Raw genomic sequence first — 18,647 nt, 5'->3', positions numbered from 1 at the left:
GCTGCCAGCACTGAGGTTGCCCACAGCTCCCAGTTTGTTCTCGTTCATGGAACAGCCCTGCTCCTTCCGCTCCCTACCACTCTCCTTTCACTAATCATATTTAAAATGGATTACAACTAGGAGTAGACTGATGGGGAGGAAGGGGTTTAAGAGGACTGAAGTCTTCCCTCTCCCAATGTCACACGCACACTCCCGAGTTTCCCCTGTAAAGACTGTTCCGGGTTCCCATCTCCTCCTCTCCGCTGCGGACCCTAAGCCTGCCTTTGCACCACAAACAGCCTTCTCGCCCTACTTCTTGCCTTCACCCAGAGGTGGGCACCGCCGCCGAGCGGGGCCCTTCCCAATCCCCTCACGCCGGGAGGACGGCTGTGCTTCGAGCCTCCCTCCTGCGAGGACCGGCCCCGCCAGCAGGCCGCCGTTCCCGGACACCAAGACCCACACGCCGCAGCCCGCCCTCCCTTCACCGCGCCCCGTCACGTCCCGGCCAACATGGCGGGGAGGGCGGAGCCGAGGAGCTGCGCGCGCGTGCGCACGCCGGTACGTGGCGCTGCGCGCGCGTGCGCGCAGGCAGCACGTGGCGGCGGGGCAGCATGGCGGAGTGGCGCGCGGTGCCCAGCGACCTCTTCCCCTTCGTGCTCGCCTTCCTGCGCGAGAACCACTTCGAGGGCGCCGCGCGCGCCTTCGCCAGGGAGGCGCCGGCGGTGAGCGGGGGGAGCGGGGGGGGGCGCGGGGGTGGGGGGGGCGGCTGGCTGGCTGGCTGACTGACTGACTGACTGACTGACGCGGCCTCTCCCTTGGTCTAGAAGGAGCAGGACCCCAACGCAGCCTCCCTCCTGGACATCTTCAGTTACTGGCTGAAGTAAGTGCCCCTCCGGCGGCGGGGGCCGCGCTTACTGGGGCGGGGGGTGGGCTCCGCCGCGCTGCCAGGCCACCGCCGGCACCGTCTGGCCCTCGCCTCGTAGTCCCCAGCTCAGCCTTTCGCCCAGTAGGTCTCCAGCGGCCAAGAAGAGAAAGTTCGTTCCCAACGGCCCCCAGGCGAAGAGGAAGCCGTCCTCCAGCAGCGATGACAGCTCCAGCGAGGAGGACGAGACGCCTCCGGCCAAGAAACCAGGTGGGGTTTGTGAGCAGTCCTAGGGCAGGCCAGGGTTGTGTTTCACATTGGCTCCTCACCTGGATATAGAGCTCAGCTTCAGCGGCTCATTTGAGGTCCTTCAGCAGCTATCAAGGACTGGGTTTGTATTCACTGATCTTGTTTCTGGCAGGCCTTTTGCACATGACACATCAGGTATGTTCATCCTAGCTAAGGGGGATCTCTTATCCAGTTATAATTTAAGCATATCAGGGTTTGTGTTTGCTAGAAGGTTTTAGCCATTCAGTTTCTCTCTTTTGGCTGAGACTGGTGAAGGCATTAGGCTATATTGAGTTTTGAAGGTGTTATTGAATTAGCACCTTCATTACCTTGTCTGTATTGAGATTCTGCTTTCCAAACACGTGCTAATAGGATATCTTGGCAGGGTTACTTCTACTTGCTTTGGCACTTTCAAATTATGTGTTGATTTAAATATTGAGTGAAACTGGTTTTTGAGTGCATGTAGATTGAGCTGGTACTCTCTTTATGGAAGGTAGCTACCTCATGATTTTTTTTCTGTGCTATTTTCCAGGGACTCTGTTTCACTGAAAGCTTTAACGAATGGTTTCTCATCTTGCTATTGTAGGAAAACTGATTCAGGTTTTATAAGTGCTTTCACATTTGTTAAAATACCCATAATTTGACAAAACTCCTGCACGGCTAGGATTTAGCAGGCTCCTCTGTATTGGTGGGCACCGTGACCTGTTTGATGCAGGGCAATTGTACACAGTATCCTCCAGTTCCAGAGAAATGCCAAGCATCCTTACCTGCTGCTTGTGTGAGGTTTCTACCCTTCTTTCTCTCAAGCCTGTGTCCTAGTGCTATCAAAAAATATGTCCCTCCACTGCACTTTGGTATGTGGTGAGCTGTATTTTTCCCTTTCTATCTGGAATTGTTCTTATGCCTTGCCTTAATCACAGTGTAAGCAAGTTTGTGTGTATCTAGCAGTAGATTTGTGGAAGAGAAGGCATAGACAGGGAGAGGGAGAGACACAGAAAGAAAACTCGTCTTCAACCTGAGCCATCCTAAAGCTGAATTTGCACTTAGATCTGATTTTTATTTGATAAGGACAGTTGCAAATACAACTTCAGGCAAAATGATTGCATTTACTCCACATTATTAAAAAGCAATCAGTAACCAGGAAGGAGTAGGTCTGGCTAAGACATGTTAAGCAAAGTGTCTGGAACATTAACACAGCGTTGCCGTGGTTCTCTTTGGAAGTCTGTGCTTGTTTGGCGGGTTTTTGTAAGCTGGAAGGTGTGCAGACCCAGCTAACATTATCTCAGTTTGTGGGGACACTTTTCTTGTGGGGTGTCATTTTTGGTGATAGAAGTCTGCACTTAAATGTGTACGTGAAAAAGATAAAATCTAGAATTGGTTTTATCCTCTTGCCTACCCATTTTGGAGTCTTCTGCCGCACCTTGCTCAAGGAACAAAGTCAGTGTTATGAACTTCAGTCATGGTTTAATGACCTTAGTATATCCTTTTGCCCCGATACACACTAGTGCAGGATATAGGTACATGAAAGTTGTGAATTAACTTCATCAGTGTGTGCTGTCCCTTATTTGCAGCTAAAGCAGCAGCTGTGCCCAAGGCAAAAGCAGTTCCTCCAGCCAAGAAGGCACAGAGCAGCAGCGAGGACTCCAGTGATGATTCAGACTCAGAGGAAGAGAAGAAGCCAGCAAAGGTCAGCTTTTCTTTCCTACCTCTTTAATGTATGTTTGGCAGTGATGGATATTAGCAAATTTGACCAGCAGAATTCTCTCTGAAATTGGGCTCACTTTTCCTGAACCTTGAGGTGCCTAGACTGCTGCAGGTGCAATGTAAGAAGATATTTCTGTAGTGGGCGGTGTGCCATTTGGACTGGTCCCATGAAAAATTAATTTCATGTCCAGCACCCCTTTGTTTCATATCCATGTCTGCTCCTTGCTTTTATGCTAAGACTGCCAGGGCTTACTTTTTTTGCAGAGAAAGATCTATTTACAATCGCTAAAATAAATTTGATCTTTTTCTACATATATGTGTATATATAAAAAGAGAATCTTCTCTTTCCTTTTTCTTGCTGCAGTCATGGTCTTGAGAAGTGGGGGAGGGGGAACGATGTCAGCATACACTAGAGGAGACCAACCAGAGTTGCCCAGTCAGTATTTTCAGTCTTCAAACTAGTGTGATTTGGAGAAGAAAGAGAACAGTGCCAGCCCCAAAGCTGCCCCATTTTGAGGAGGCAGAACTGGAGACTGAGGTGCAAAGGAAGTCTCCCATGTGCTGCTGGGAAGTTCCCCAGAGCAAAATTGTTATCCAGGGATTTTCAGGCCCTAACCATTGGGCAGAGTGGTCTTTCTAAGTCAAAATGGTAACCTCTGTGAAAGACAGCTGTTAATACTCTCTGTACGTGTGTCCCACTTATTAGCCTCTTTTTCTTTTCATGGCTACAAGGGCTAATCAGTTTTCCCTCCTGTTGTTTAGAAAGGCGCAAAACCCATGGTGAAGCCAGCTGGAACCAAAATCCAGCCTCAGAAGAAAGCAGAGAGTTCCAGCTCTGACTCAAGCAGCTCAGATGAAGAAGCACCAAAGAAACAGCCACCAAAACCAGCAACACCTAAATCAGGTACCTCTTATTATATTTCATGAGTCAAAGTGCAAAAAAAACCAAAAAAGCCAGGGGAGGAGTGATGGGGGCTGTACCTACATGCAAAGGCATATGTATTAACATAGCAGTCTGAAAATATGCTGCAACTGCCATTTGCACTCCAGTCCGGTCTGCTTCTGACATGGAAGAGATGTAGAAGTGATTGCAAAAAAAAAACCTGGTCCCAAATGCTGCGTTGTTTGCATAAGTAGCTGTAATCAGCAACCTTAACTGCTTAAGTTGTGCTTCTGCCAGTGTCTTCCCCTCAAAGAGAAGGGAAGATCTTTACTTAGGCTTTAGTCCTGGAACTTCTGATGAGCTAGAATGGACAGTTCTCTGGAAACTTTCTCTAAGCATGCAGTAGGATAAAACAGTTTTGCAGTACTGCCTTAATCTGCCCCATTGGCTTCCTGTGGTTCTTTTCTCTCTGTGATACTTAATGCTGAATGTAATTACCCCTCATCTACCATAGCATATTTTCGAATGTCCCTTTTTACTTATCTCAAAAGGAAGTAAAGCTGCCCAGGCGGCCGCCAAGGTGGTCAATGGAAAAGCATCAAGCAGTAGCAGCAGTAGTGAAGACTCTGATGAGGAAAAGGCTGCACTGAAGAAGGTAAATTAGACCATGAAAAGCTTTATGAACTGTAGAAGTCTAGTAAGACTGGGTATATCTCTGTCTTGCAGGGACTGTGAAATGTGTAGACAAAGGCACAGATTACACAGATGCTGAGCACAGCATTTGTGGCTCTTATACCTCCTTCTCCTTTATACAGTGGGATTATGTGTTCTAGCACCTCTCCGTGCACTGGCTTTCTTCCCTAATACCTCCTTACCGCTTCCTCTGCTCCTTCCTTTTACAGGAAAACATCTCATTGTGTCATAACCATATTGTAGTCTCCATTATATGTTCACTTTTACATGACTCTCTTGTGCTTAGCTATCTGTAACTTTGAGTTTTCCACTAGGGGGTGTTTAAAAATGTTTTTTGCAATACAAAAATAATCATAGTTGTGTTTAATCAAGTGGCAGTTGCTACCATTTCAGTCAGTTCTGTGCCCCTTAGTCAGAGGAGCTCCTCATTAGGGATTCATGCAGCAGAAAACAGCAGCAGAGTGGCCAGAAAGATCATGATGCTCATGTGTTTCCTAAAATTTGCATTTGAGAATCTTCGTTAATCTTTCTCCCTTTGTCTTCAAAATTTGCTCTCTTAAGTGAGGGGTAAAGTTAAATAAGATCCACATCCAGCTGTCCCCACATCATTTCTGTAACTTCTTTTTTTAATGTGTGTTTATTTCCTTCTTGTGATAAGGCTGTTCCCAAGAAATCACCTCTGCCGAAACCTGCAGCCACTCAAGCATGTCCAGGAAAAAACAAACGTGCCAAGGAAAGTTCTAGTAGTGAGGACTCATCTGACAGCTCAGATGATGAAAAGCCACCTGCAAAACAAAAGCCAAAGTCTGGTAAGTACTAAATACCATTGCTGCTACATGGGAGGATGCTTTCTGCTAGTCCCGCTGTCCCAGGAGATGTGTGTGCAGGGCACAGATAAGTCTTGCTGCACACAAGGTTCCAGGTGGTGCCGGTGGTGGTATCGTGAACCAGAAATACAGCAGCTCTTGTCATGTGTACTGTTGGGTCTAAGCTTACAATTCAGCTCCTCCCTCAGCAAGGGATGGGGAGTGAGAGACTGTGACAGACTCTGCTTGGTTTGCTGCATGTCTTCTATTCAGGTAGCCTTTAAGTACATACTATTTGCAGGTTTCCTGTCTGCCAGGATTTGGGAAGTAATTTGCCAGTGGTTTGGTTATTCTGTAACTGCAGCAATTTAAGCTTTTTTAGGTTTTTTGTGAAGTGTCTAGGGCTGTTCAGTTGCAGTCCAGCTGATGGGCTAAATGGGCCTCTGTTCAATACAGCATAGCACTTTTAGGATTCCAGTAGAGAGCTGATCTGAGTGGAGGATCAAGCTTCAAAACTCAGTCTGATTCTCTAACCAGAGGCTTTGAGAAGGCAGTAAATGAAAACAATCAACAACTAACATCTCTATTTGGTTTTTTTCTGAAAAAGTTTGGCAACACAAGCTCCCATTCTTTTAAAAGTGCAGAGAAAACTTGTGCAGAGATGGTTGGGTCAGCTGAACCCCAAGACGAGAGTTAAACTCACAGTAGAAACAGGAGGTAGCAGTGGGGTCAGTGTAACCTTTCAAATTATAAGCCAGTATCTTTGATTGTAGCTACAGAAGGGGAATAAATGGAACCAAATAGCAGAAGTGCTTTATTCTAACTACAACAAATCTCACGTGCTGTTCGCATTATCATGCAGGCATCTGAATGCTGTGTCTCTCTTCATAGGTCAGTACAGTGCTGTACCACCTCCTCAAGCTACGCAGACAAAGAAAGGCCTTGCCAAGGCTCCTGCAAAAAAGGCCGAGAGCAGTGACTCTTCAGACAGTAGTGATGAGTCAGAGCAGGTGCCCCCAAAGGGAGGAGCAGGTATGTTGTGAGGAGAGGAGGCTGCAGAGGACGTACTATGTGGTGCAGACATGTTTTGGCAATGTCTTGGTTTCCTTGGAAAAGCCATTTGACTTTGGTCTGTGTTGCTGTTTGCTTCTCTGGAAGCTTCTGAGTAATTTGAAGGTGTTCCAAACAACACCACTGTGTACAACCTGTGGATCCAAACTGTGTGCAGGTTGGATTACTTTTCATGTGTTGAAAAGTCATCAGGATCTAGTTTAGCAGGAGTAAGCCAGGCACGTTACTGCAGTTGGCCAGGTCCTTGCTTGGCTTCTGATGTGCTGGCTGAATGGCTGGTACACTGAGAAGGGAGGTTTTTCACATCTGGAAAGGTTTGGATCTTGGGACAAAGGTTTGGTGTGGATGTGGCTTTTAATTTTAAACTTGCTTTTGCAGGCAAAGCAGTAGTAGCTAAAACAATCCCTGGCCCCCAGAACAAAGCTGTGACTACCAAGAAGGCTGAATCCATTTCTGACAGTGACTCAGGTAATTCGAGAAATAATGTTTTGATTTTTTTGTGTTAATGTTTTTATTGGCCAGGTTGCTGTATAGTGGTGTATCCGCTAAGATCCTTAGCGTGTGAGCTTGAAAGCTTCCCAGTCTCCATAGCTAACGAGATGTGAAATTGAAAAACAGCAGCCTGCTATGCAGAGTGGAGTTCTGACCATGAGACACCAATGAGGCAATTGGCAAGTGCAGAAAAGTCTGCATGTTGCCGGATGGAAAGGGTGGGGCATTATGTGTATGAGGTTTCTCCAGGAAGGTTAATGGTTACACTTTTTGAGGATCTGTGTCTTAAGATTTTTGGTTTCTGTTATCTTACTGTGTTTGGGAGAAGTTTCTGAAATAAAAAAAGTTATCGCCATACCAAGTTCAAAATAGACTCAAAAGATGCCTTCTCCTAACGTGACCCTAGAAACGGGGGCAGTGTGCTTTGTATCTTCTGTTGATCAGGTTTAAAGTTTGCAATGCTGTATTTCCCATGTAAGTTCCCAATGTGCTACATTTCCCCTCCAAGTTCATGGTGCTCCTGTTGTATGTCTCAACATCTCTGGTGCCATGGCAGGGACTGTGGGTGGCAGCTGCCTGTCTATCTGCACACAGCTAGCACTAGACTGTGTGACCCTTCAACAAGTGGCAAGAGTTCTGTTTTTTCTGGTTTTGTTGCCTAGTTTCTCACAAACAGACAAGGTTTTGATTACTGTTATTAAAGTGTTCAGAAATGTTGGAATAGATCAGGCTTAGCATTCCAGATTGCTGTGACACACAATACAAAAGCATATTTGTATGCAGGAGTCTCCAGTCCATCCTCAGACTGCTGCTAAACACATCTGCTACAGGAAATAGAAAGCTGAAACAAGATACTGTGCTGTTGCTGCCTCACTTTCCGTGCTTTGTCAGTTTTATGTCCTAATTTCTTGCCTGTTCTTTGGTCTTTACCACATAGCTTCTTTTCTCGATGTTTCTTCTCCGTGAGTTTGTTCTTGGTGATACCTGTACTTTCTCTTTCTCCAGTCCCATATTCTGTACCTCTTCTCCTACATTATTCTCCAAATATCTGCTTACTTGTGCATGCATTAGCAAAGAACTTGAACTGCTTGTTTCCACTTCCTCCCAACAAAGCAGATACGTGGAATGATGGATGCTGTCCCCTGACCATTCAAGTGTTCATCAGTGCTGGTTATTGCCAGTTATCTAGTGACTCAGCCTTGGGCCACAACCCATTTTGCTTTTCACTTCCTCATGAGTTATATATGTGTTATTACTAAAGTAACTTGCACCAGAAGCTTATTAACTTAAAGAACATCTTTTTGTTTTGTTTAGATTCTAGCTCTGAAGATGACAAGAAGAAGGTAGGGAGTAAGCTCCCAGCTAAACAACCTGTGAAAAAGCATACTTCCAAACCAGCAAAAGTACCTGTCAAGCCTGGACAAGGAAAGAAAGACTCCAGTTCCTCCTCAGACAGCTCAGGTATTGGGTTAGGAGAAAAGAGAATTTCCACATTCATGTTGTGCTTGCTCAGGCCTCTGTGTTTCTAGGCAGGGTATGAGGGTGCAGTTGGATAGGAATACCTATTGCAGGTGTTGTTTCGAGCAGCTAATGAAGTGCACTGTGTATCAACATTGAATCTGTATGTTAGCTTCATGTTGAAGGAATGGGGCTTAGCCTTGCTTATTCTTTTCCATTCTAGATTCTGATAGTTCCGACAAGAAGGCCCCTGCAAAGCCTACAACTAAAGCAGCAACCCCTGCAACAAAGAAGTCACAAGCTGCCCCAAAGAAAGCACAAAGTAGCTCTGATTCAGATAGCAGCTCCAGCAGCTCTGAGGATGAGAAGAAGAAAGGCACTCCAGCTAAATTAGCTGGCAAAGTGGGTAAGCCAGTGTCCAAAACTTCTACCCCAGCTCCCAAAGCAGGCACTTCTGATTCTGATAGCTCAAGCAGTGAAGAAGAAGAAAAGAAGCCAGCAGTGAAGCCAGCCACCAAATCTACAGGGGCAGCAAAAGCAGCTGTGGGGAAGAAGGCGGCTGCTTCTAGTAGTAGTAGCAGCTCATCTGATAGTTCCAGCGAAGAGGATGAGAAGCCCAAAAAGGCAGGGAAAGGGGCACAGAACAATTCTAAGACCACTGCCGCCACAGAGAAAGCAAAAGCTTCCACACCAGCAGCAAACAACCTGAAGTCTAAGCCAGCTGGTGGCAGCAGTAGCAGCAGTGAAAGCAGCTCTGAAGAAGAGACTGGAAAAGTCAATGGAGGTATTACCTACGGTCTGGGAAGTGGGTCTGTCGGGCAGTTTTACTGAGCTAAGCATGAATGGGAGCCTTTTCTAAACAATATTCAATCTAATCTCTATGTGCTATTAGATTATGCCATCTGGTGCAGTACTGAGAGGGAAGGGCTAGTTTTTAATTTGGTTTGATCCTTTTTGTCTGTATTGCATATCTGCTGGCAGTGGAATTTGTGGTAACATGAAGTACATTTCTGTACAGTTGTTGCCAGTTGCCATCTGTGCATGCACAAGATTGTTAGTGACAGCAAGGCAGACTGCTGCAGGACCTTGTCTGTGTTGAGTGGGACACCATAGATGATGCCCCATTACCTTCCCCAACACTGCAGTTACTCCCTTTGAAGTTTTACTGCTGTACATCTAACAGGCACGATCAGGAAGAAACAGAAGAGGGAAGATGTTCAGGAGCCAGAGACACCACACAGTAAAAAGGCAAAGATCAAAGCCAAAACACCACACACAGTTCCCAAGGTGAAACGGGTGAGTGAGTGTGGACTGTGGCGACTGGTGGGAGAGGCATCTCTGCCTCCTGAACAAGTAAGCTTGTTTTGGGGGAGGTTGGGCCCACAGGATTATTTGTATTTTTGCTCCCTTCTCAAGCACTTGAACCTTGTCTGGAGAACCCTAAGGAGTGCACATATGTGCATAACATTCTGGGAAAGGTTGATTGGATATGCTTGCACGGGAGCATCCCTGAGCTGCCTGATCTGAAGAAGGGGAAGAATTATGAATCTGAGAAACACTTAAAGATTGAGGTGACCTGAACAGGGCTCCATATTTGCAGGGCAAGGAGGGAAGGAGGTTGTCACTAAGGGAACATCATGTGTGTATGCGCTTACTGCATCTTGTTTTCTTTAACAGCCAGCCTCTCCATTCCGCCGCGTAAAGGAAGAAGAGATTGAGCTGGATGCCCGTGTTGCTGATAACTCATTTGAAGCAAAGGTAGGGCTAGGTAGTGCCCAGAGTGGTAACACGTGGCTTCTGCAAGTACATGTCGGCAGAGCAGCCTTGGTGTGCTTGTGGGCAGACTTTTTGGTGGGAACTTTTTCCACCAGGAGGTGCTGTTAGGAAGGGCGTGAGTGCCGGCAGGAGGTGCGTGGGAGACTGGTACCAGCTCCAGTGTTAATGTACTGGTGTTTGCTGGGTAGGATGAAATGCAAAGCATTGCCTGTACTCTCTTGGGTACTGCCCTGAATTTCTTTTTCCTCTCCCCTTTCATCCCTCACAGAAAGGAGCAGCTGGTGACTGGGGTGAGAAGGCTAACAATATCCTGAAATTCACTAAAGGCAAATCTTTCCGCCATGAGAAGACAAAGAAAAAACGAGGCAGCTACCGTGGGGGCACTATATCGACACAAGTCAACTCCGTCAAGTTTGAAAGTGACTGAGAATGTTTCCTTGGGAATTCATAAACCATCTGCTCACCAGAATGGCTTGGATGGGCATGTGGACATTATGGATGTCACGCCTGCTTGGAATGCTACCTCCCCTAGCCCATTGTGGGGTGGGCAGCTCCAGTGTGGGGATGTGGGAGAATGGTTGGATGTTTCCCCCTTTTATCTCTAATTCTGGTTTAGGCCCCTAATTTGGAACCATCCTTGAGCTGGTGTTATTGGCACCACTAGGGTGACCTCCAAGACTTAAATTTTCTACAGTCTTATTTTAAAAGGCTGGCAGTGATTTTTTTCATTTCAGTTTCATGCCCATCTAGTAGGAGAAAGAGAAATCGTTCTCCTGTATCTTAATCTCTCGCTTCTTTTTCAGCCAGTTTAACTTGGATACCTGTGAAATGGCAAGTATTGTAACTTGCCTTTGGCTAGTTACTGTAAGAGCAACAACTGATTTGAACCCTCTGGCTGTAATCCCCACCCCCACCTGACATTTCAAGTTCACAGTTGCAGTGTGACAGGGTTCCTCTTTCCTGTTTCCTTCTTTTATGGTTTCACCTTGCAATAAATTCCTACCTTCCTTTTCCTTCCACTCCTGTTGAGGCCACTAACCAGAGTAGTTGGAGAAGCAGACTCTAAATACGCCTTAGTCATTGAGTAGCTGTATTGTTTGTAGTTGCAAGTTGGGGGCTGTTGTCAGAAGGCCAAGGTCTGTAGTACTACTGTGGCACTCGATAACACTCTCATTGGGAATGTAGCTGGGGAGTGGAGATGTGCAGAAACGCTTGACTGCATGGAGGTTGTGATCTTTGGCTCAGTGGGAATGGTAAGGAAGCAGAGGATATAAAGCCCTATTTTCTACCCAGCTCTGGTTTTTGCTGTGTTTTTGTTTCAGAGGCTCTGACTGCAGTGTGACATTACTTCTCGTTCTCTGAACATAAAACATGCGAGCTTATGCTTGCTCCCATCAATGTGCTGTGCAGCTTGTTAGGAGTCGAGATGAATGTATCATTGATGCCTTAAATTTCTTTTCTGTATTGGATCACTTGCTCTTTGAGCTGTTTTCCATCTGTTAAATCCCTCTCAAGAAGTAAAATGCCAGTTTCCCCATAGCACTAAGGCAAATAAAGCCTAGTGCTATAAGGTTTGAAGTGTTAGCTACAAGCACATGTTCAGTATGGGGAGCCTCAAACAAGTTCAATAACTTGCAGCCTAAACTGAGTTTTCATGAGCAACTGAGATAATATAATGGCTTACCGCTGTTGAGAGGAGGGCTTGCTTTCCCTCCAGTTGTGTGACAGCCTCCTTATTTCTGGTGCAACTCACATGTGCTAGAAAATGGTTCCTCCAACTACTTTTTTCCCGTTAGGTGAGTTAAGCTAATTCTCGTTTGTGGAGCAGTCTGCTGAGCCCATAGCCAGTATGAATTGAACAGCAGCAGGGCATGTTTGGGAAATGCGGTAGTGGGCTGTGAGAACTGCTCACCCATTGCATGAAACTGCCAGCCACTGAGAGAGGTTATGCAGGGCCTGATTTCCATGTTTCCATTCCCTCCTCAAAGGGTGACAATGAGAAGAGCCATGTTATTACGGGAAGCTACATTTGTGTGCAAAGCAGTGTCACCTAATTGGGGGTTGGATGAGACTTGATGAGCTGCCCCCATATACATGAGCTGCAACTTGTGCCGATGAGCATTTTTCAGGACTTCCCTTCTGGCGTGCACAGGCACTCTGGTGCCTGGATTTTAGGCTACAGTGCTGAGGGGCCAGGAGACCACAGTTATTACAAGGAATTAAAGGTTAGAGGCCAAAGGAAGGTGGGACGAGAGTCTTTTCTGCCTGGGGATTTGAACATCATCTTGCTTGTGACTTGTCATTTGCCCTCTTTTTATTGGGAACTTATATTTGGAACTCTTAAACTTTTTAAAAACTTTTATGTTTGGGGGGTATTTTAAGTGTGAGCATACAAATGTCTCAAAATAAAGATTGCTGCCTTTGTAATCTGAGTGGATCTGATAGTTAAAGGTGTGGAATAGCCGTTAGGAAAAGGGAGGGTATCGGTGCTGGGGGTAATGCAGCACTGACTCTTGAATGGGTAAGTCTGACTACACCTACCTACAGCCAATTCTTGCCTCAGTTACATGCTCATGTGCATGTAACAGCTCTTCAGAAATGAAAGGTGGCCTGTGCAGCTGGCTGTCGAGTGACTCTGCAAGAAATTTGGAGAAAACAAGTGGAAGAATATTTACCTACACCAAGACAAACTGAAGCTGCTTGAGTCCCTTCACACCAGAGTATCTTGTTAGGTCTTCTCCAGTATTGCTGCCACGTTAGCTGTATGGCAGCTGGCAATGTAACTTAAGTAGCACCAGCCTATGGGAATAAGAAACAAATGGGTATAACAGAAAAATTCTCTATATACCTGGTTAAAAGAAGTACTTTGTGTCCCCTGCGATCTCCTGCTCTATGACGTGTGCAGAGAAACGAAACTTACTAATAGGTGTAATTCCTATTTTTACCCTTTGTGCTATGGTTCTATGGAAAGGTTGGGATGAACAGAACTGCCACGTGGATTGGGCTGTCAGTTGCTCTGTAACCAATGCTGTCTGCCATAGCCCTCCACCTTGCGCGTGATGTTGTAGGAGAAGGTGTAATGCTGTCTGAAGTTTTAGCAGCAGCTGCAAAGAGTATAATGAGTCTTGCTGGAGAGCAGCACCTGACTGAGTGCAACGAGTGCTGGGGGAGGGAAATGCTTTGTGAGACTCGCAAAGCTGTGTGCTCTTCCATGCGCTTAACGCTTAGGGAAAAACTGCTCCCTTCACAAGCTTTTGCAGCTGCTAGGCAGGCTTAACCTACATCTGCTCTCTGCTGCTGTCCTGGTGAAAAGGAAACACCTTGTGGAGCACTTCGGCCTAGTCTGCCTGTGCATCACTGGTGCAGTTTCAGCTGTGGTTAATGCTGGAACTGGACTAACAGGACATCCCCCTCTGGCATGTGCTGTACCTGTACGGGTGCCGTGGGACGCCGTCCCTAGCCTCCGAATTCCCCTGTGCGCCGTCCTTTCCGGTTTGCTGTCCTGACTAACGCCTGTGCAGCCCGCTGTTCCCCTTCTCTCACAGAGCCCGCAGAGGGGGGCCTGGCCCCGTGAGCGTCCAAGTAGGGTCCAGCGCCGGTCACTGGAGAGATGCTTTGACGCCCTTTTGACACACTGGCCTGGCAGGACACACAAGCGGGAGCTGCCAGGCGCTGCCTCCCTGCCTGCTCGGGCTGCAGGCGCGGCGGGGGCGGCTCTCCGTGCTCTCCCTGCCGGCTCTCTCGCCCTGCCTCCGTGCGGCCAAGCGCCCGGCTTGGCCCGGCCGGGCGGGGCGGCCCGTGGGTGCGACCCGGGGGCTGGGGCTGCGCCGCCCGGCCCCGCCCGCGCCCGCCGCCGGCCGGCCTGAAAGGGGAAGGCGGGCGGGCGGCGGCTGCTCCTCTCCCCTCCCCTCCCTTCCTACCGCCGCGCCTCGCCTCGCCTCGCCTCTGCGCCGCGGCTCCGTCTGCGCTCCCAGCGGGACTCGCTGCAGGTGGGTGCCGGCTGCGCTGCCGGCGGGGCAGGCGCGGCGGAGGGGTCTGGGTGCGGGGCGGGCCGTCCGAGAGGAGCCGGCACGGGGGCAGCTGCGGCCGGTGCTCCTCACCCCCCGTCCCGCCGGGGCGGCTCTCGGCCCCGCCGGTGCGCGCTGCCTCCCTGTCGGGGCGCCCGCGGCGAGCCCTGGGGAGCGCCCCGCCGCCGCCGGTGCGGGCACGGCCAGGGGCTGCGGCGCCTGCCCCGCCGCCGGCCGTGCTGCCTGCCCGGCTGCCGTGCGAGGAGGAGGGCCCTTTGCCCCGGGGTGCCCGCGGCGGCGGTGGGGTCGGTGGGCTGCGCAGAGGGGTTGGCTCGGTGTGAGCTGTGGGCGTAGGCGATGGTGGCAGCGCCGGGTGCCGCACGGCTGCCAGTCGCGCTGCGGGTGAACGCTGAAGGGCTGGACTGAACTTTCTGAGCTAATGGCTGAGGCACCTGACTGCTCCTCGGCTGCTGGAAAGGACAGAGGGAAACGGTTTGAGTTCCCAGCTGTCGGCTTGGCCCTGGCTCTGCCAGGACGCGTGTGTGAGCAGCCTGGGTAACTTCAGCAGGGCTACTGAAGGCACGAGTTAAGCATCTGCCTAACTGTGCAGGATCAGAGCCTTGGCACCTGAACAAATGTTGAAAGCGCTTTTGTGTAACTTTCTTCATCTTCCTCTAGGAGATTAGATCTCAGGAGTGTCTTCCCTCTCCTGTTCTGCCTCCTCTTCCTATGCATCCCTCCTCAACCCTTGTTTATGGCAGCTCAGCCAGGTCTCATTCCTCTGGTGTGCTCAGAGCCAAGGTGCTTTTTGGTTTGGTTCTTTTTTTTTTTTTACGTGAGGGCGTCAATTATTTTATTGAAGATAAGATTCATCTGTAGCTTCTCTACTTCTGTAATTGTCAGATGTGATCGGACTTGTCTGTCAGGACTTTATCAATCCCCAGTGCTTCCTACACAAGGTTTCACAACCTTCTGGGGTGTTTAATGACTTCTTTTAATGTGGCACTTCTCCGCAGAAAGAAGCTGAAATGACAGGGCAGTAAATGGAAGACTTTTCTTCCCCAGCCCTCTTGACTACTTCTCTGAAGTTTGGTGCACTTGTATCTCTCCAATTTTCTCTGCAGTCCCAAGAACTTGTTCAACTTGACTGTCGTACAGACATAACCCCTTCTTAAGACTAAAATGTGCACTGAATTGTCGTGTGCTCTCACCTCGAGGTCTATGGCTCACATGAATGTTTGGAAATGGCCCCAAGCCTTTCTGTCTCTTGCATCCAGGGATTACAAATAATGTTCTTAAGTGTTTCCGCGCTACGGACCTGAGACCGCTGACAAGGAGCACAGCCTCGCATCAGCTGCTTCTCTGTCTTGCAACCGTGTTGCAAGTGAGGGGAAAAGGCTGTCCAGAAGAACTTGCTGTTGCAGAGCACCGTCGTGCCACAAACCATCTCTGTCCCTTCCAGAAGACAACCAGGAAGCCTGCGGATATGGAGTGGGGGGAAGCTCTCGCTTACCACCCAGACAGATTTAATGTATGATGAGAGGCCAGGTGGGGAAGCAGATATGTGGTGTTTGACACCATCCCCCAGCTCAAGTTCTTGAAGATGTGTGTAGTTTCAAATGCCTTGACAAGCTGAGATACAGATCTTTATTTCTTTTCTCAGTTGTTATGGGCCAGTATTTTCCCTAGTACCATGGTTCCCTGGCTGTGACCTATGGACTGCCACCCTCCCGCTGGCCTGCAGATTCCCACCTCACCTGTAGAGCTTCCTCCATAAAACTCCAATGATCCAGGAAGTATGTCAAAGATGGCCCAAGGTCCCAAAAGTTTGGAACTGATTGGGAACTACATAAATCTTTGTCCAAAATGGATGAGGATGAGCAGAGCACTTCTGATGCTGTTGTGTGGAAGCAGTTCCACTGAGTGTGGTGCAAAGTATGAGTTATTCTGATGCTGACCTGATTGCTGCTGTGGTTGCTCCCTTTGGTCTTTTGGGGATCTAGGCTTTCTTCATTCTCTGTGTTTCTAGTGGGCTGCCATGAAGATGTCAAAAGAAAAAATGCTAGAAAGGTACACTGGTTTGAGCAGACCATCTGTGCACTATTCACTCTATGTGTGAACAGTATTTTTAAAAACTCAGGGCTGTAGGCTGCCTGGGGAGGCTTATATTCGAAGGGAAGCTTTTTTTTCTTGCTCATTCTTTTCTATAGTAATGCTAATATTAGTATACTGTAATACTAATTTTAGTATACCGTAATACTAATATTAGTATTTTAGTGTTAGTGTTATTTACCCAGGTGACTCTGGTAAAGCAGGAGTCTGTGATAAGCCAAAACCAGAGCACAAAAGCCCACCAAGCACTGGGCTGGATACGATTGATGGTTAGACTTCCCTGCTTCAACATATGCTTTATTAAGTTTACTTTATACAGCATTGTATCTTCTAGGTTTTTACTAGAGATTCCCCTGGGCAGCTCCTGCTTGTAGTGCAACATCTTCCTGCAGCGGCAGAGTTGCTCTCAGAGCTGCATACCTGCCTGCTTGCGCGGAGTTTTGGCTTCTGTAAATTAGCCACAGCTGGGTTGGCTGTCATCAACTTGATGGTAGCAGATGGTCCTGGTTTTTCTAGATCATACCCAACAGATGAGGCAAACTTTGGTTTCTTACTCCAGGAAGAGTTTTGAGCACCCAAGTGAAGATGCCTTTTCCTTTTGGCTTCAAATGAATTGTGCTGCTTTGTTAATTCTTGAGAAGTTTACAGTGAAAACATTTCTTCTTACTGTGGGCAATAGCTGGATAGAGACTAGGATGCGGGAGGGGAAATAATTCAGCCCCATGGATATGGGCTTCCAAGTTCTGGGCAGGAACTAGGTAATACAAAATACTGGAGGAGAGGGAGAGATGTAAACAGCAGGGTCCTTGCACTGGAGTCTGTTCACTGCCCTTGTGGGCTTCTCTGCCTAGACTGTTTGCTGTCAGAGGTTTCAGTACTTCAACCTAATAAAAGGCACCTGAATTAAAGAAACATCTATCTTCAGAGCTGTAGCTGTTCAGTTACTTCACTTAAGTTAAATTGATGTAATCTTCCATTGATATCAAAATCATTCCCTGTGTTAAACAGGGCGAAATCAAGGGGCAAATCCTCAGTGGGGATTTCGGAGGGATGTGTTCCCTCTACTCTCTTTCTGCTGCTTCCCATTTCAATTTCAATGCTTTGCCGTGGTTTTGAAAGCAAAATCCCAGCAGCTGAGGGTGGCCAGGCGTGCAGGGCAGGTGGGGATGCTGCCGCCTGCAGCGACAGTCACACAAGGGCTTCCCCCCTGCCCACCTGCAGCAGGCTCTGGTCCCGGCTCTTACCGAGATGCCTGCCCTGCCCTGTGTGCTGCAGTGGTGAAAGTTAAAGCCTCTGTGGCATGGGCTTTTTAAATAGTTTTCTTGAACCCTGACTTCTGGCTGTTAGTGTTAATTGTGGTGTTAGGGGGATTCCTCTGCGTAAATCTGTTTGTCGGCATGGCTTTACTGAGCGCTTGTCATGAAAACAGGGAAGGGTATATTCTCTCCACAAGCCTTCTCCTTTCAGTGGCAGTGCTATTTCTTGCAATATTTGTCTGATTTAGCCCCTAGCCCGGGACCTCAGACCACAAATGAGGAGGTGGTTCTGCCTCCTCTGCTCTCGGATCTAGTGTGAGATCTGTCATTTACTGGGATTTCGCACCTCTGCCGAGGCGCAGGCTGTGAATTCACCTCCCAGCAGAAACATATTCCTGTGCCTAGCAGTTTGGAGGCTTCTGTTGAAGACCACTTGTCCGCAGCCAGACAGTGGGTGCAGGCAGCTGAGCTCCTGTAGCCAGGGGGCTGGGCTGCAGCCAGTGCCCCACGCTGCGGACAGAGCTGCACTGGCCACAGTACCCGCTGCTGCTGGAGGGTGCTGCTGCAAAGCTCATGGGGTGGCCATAGCTATGTGTCCAGTGTTGGCAAGAGGTAAAGTGGGGAGGCGAGCAGGTGGATTTTGAGCCTTCCCTCATCTAGCCCTTGTGTGTGTAAGATTTAGGTCTTCTCTCCTTTCCCCTTTGCTGTCAACCTGAGATCCTAACAGTGACTAGCTGCTGAACAAGGGATGGAGCCAGCAGAGTGCTGCCCTTTGAGCTGGTAGTTATGCCTTCATTATACCCCAGGAGCACTAAAAAGCAGGGATGTGCCTGGTTGAAAACCTGCCTGTTGCATCCAGCACAGATCTAGGGCTGGAGCTGGTTCCTTGGCCAGGGTACCTCTCTGGGCATGGACAGAGCAGAGATTTGCTCTGGTGGCAAGAGCTGGGGTAGGAAAAAAGGTCCCTTCCTGCAGCCTGGCATCTTCCCACCACTTAGCAAGATTTACAGCTTCCCTTGTTGCTTGGGCAGGGACAAGGGATTCCTGAGCCAGCACCTTTAGGGATTGCTCCTGATGTTGGAAGGGATGAAGCAGCCAAGAGCAGTCTGCAAGTCTCCTGTGTCAGCATCTGCCCCTGGCCTGAGGGCTGAGATTGACACCTTGCATGTCATTTGGATTTTGGTAGTCCCCAGAGGGTCCTGGCAGAGCTGAGGGTCTCAGCAGTGCCTGGCATGTAGGTCCATGGCAGGACTCGGTCCT

General features: G+C 48.5%; 1 protein-coding gene across 3 annotated transcripts; it reads left to right on the top strand.

Moving 5' to 3' along the window:
* Nucleotides 1-556: 556 nt before the first annotated feature.
* On the top strand, nt 557-12,452 carry NOLC1 (nucleolar and coiled-body phosphoprotein 1). 3 transcript variants are annotated; one of them, XM_075505029.1, is made up of 14 exons: nt 557-701; nt 804-859; nt 990-1,111; nt 2,701-2,816; nt 3,596-3,737; nt 4,268-4,371; nt 5,068-5,218; nt 6,107-6,247; nt 6,665-6,754; nt 8,093-8,239; nt 8,460-9,020; nt 9,420-9,532; nt 9,914-9,994; nt 10,281-12,452. In XM_075505029.1, the coding sequence occupies exons 1-14, from the start codon at nt 591-593 to the stop codon at nt 10,437-10,439; spliced, it is 2,094 nt and encodes a 697-aa protein (XP_075361144.1). In that variant the 5' UTR covers nt 557-590; the 3' UTR covers nt 10,440-12,452. The 3 variants fall into 3 exon arrangements, with proteins under 3 accessions (XP_075361144.1, XP_075361142.1, XP_075361145.1); XM_075505027.1 differs by having other exon boundaries at nt 987-1,111; XM_075505030.1 differs by lacking the exon at nt 9,420-9,532 and having other exon boundaries at nt 987-1,111; nt 10,281-10,419.
* The last annotated feature ends 6,195 nt before the right edge of the window (nt 12,453-18,647 follow it).

The sequence above is a fragment of the Mycteria americana genome, chromosome 6 (genome assembly GCF_035582795.1).
Source record: "Mycteria americana isolate JAX WOST 10 ecotype Jacksonville Zoo and Gardens chromosome 6, USCA_MyAme_1.0, whole genome shotgun sequence".
In the NCBI taxonomy this organism is placed as follows: Eukaryota; Metazoa; Chordata; class Aves; order Ciconiiformes; family Ciconiidae; genus Mycteria; species Mycteria americana.
The sequence above is the reverse complement of the archived record's forward strand: the minus strand, read 5'-3'. Positions and strand labels throughout refer to the sequence as shown.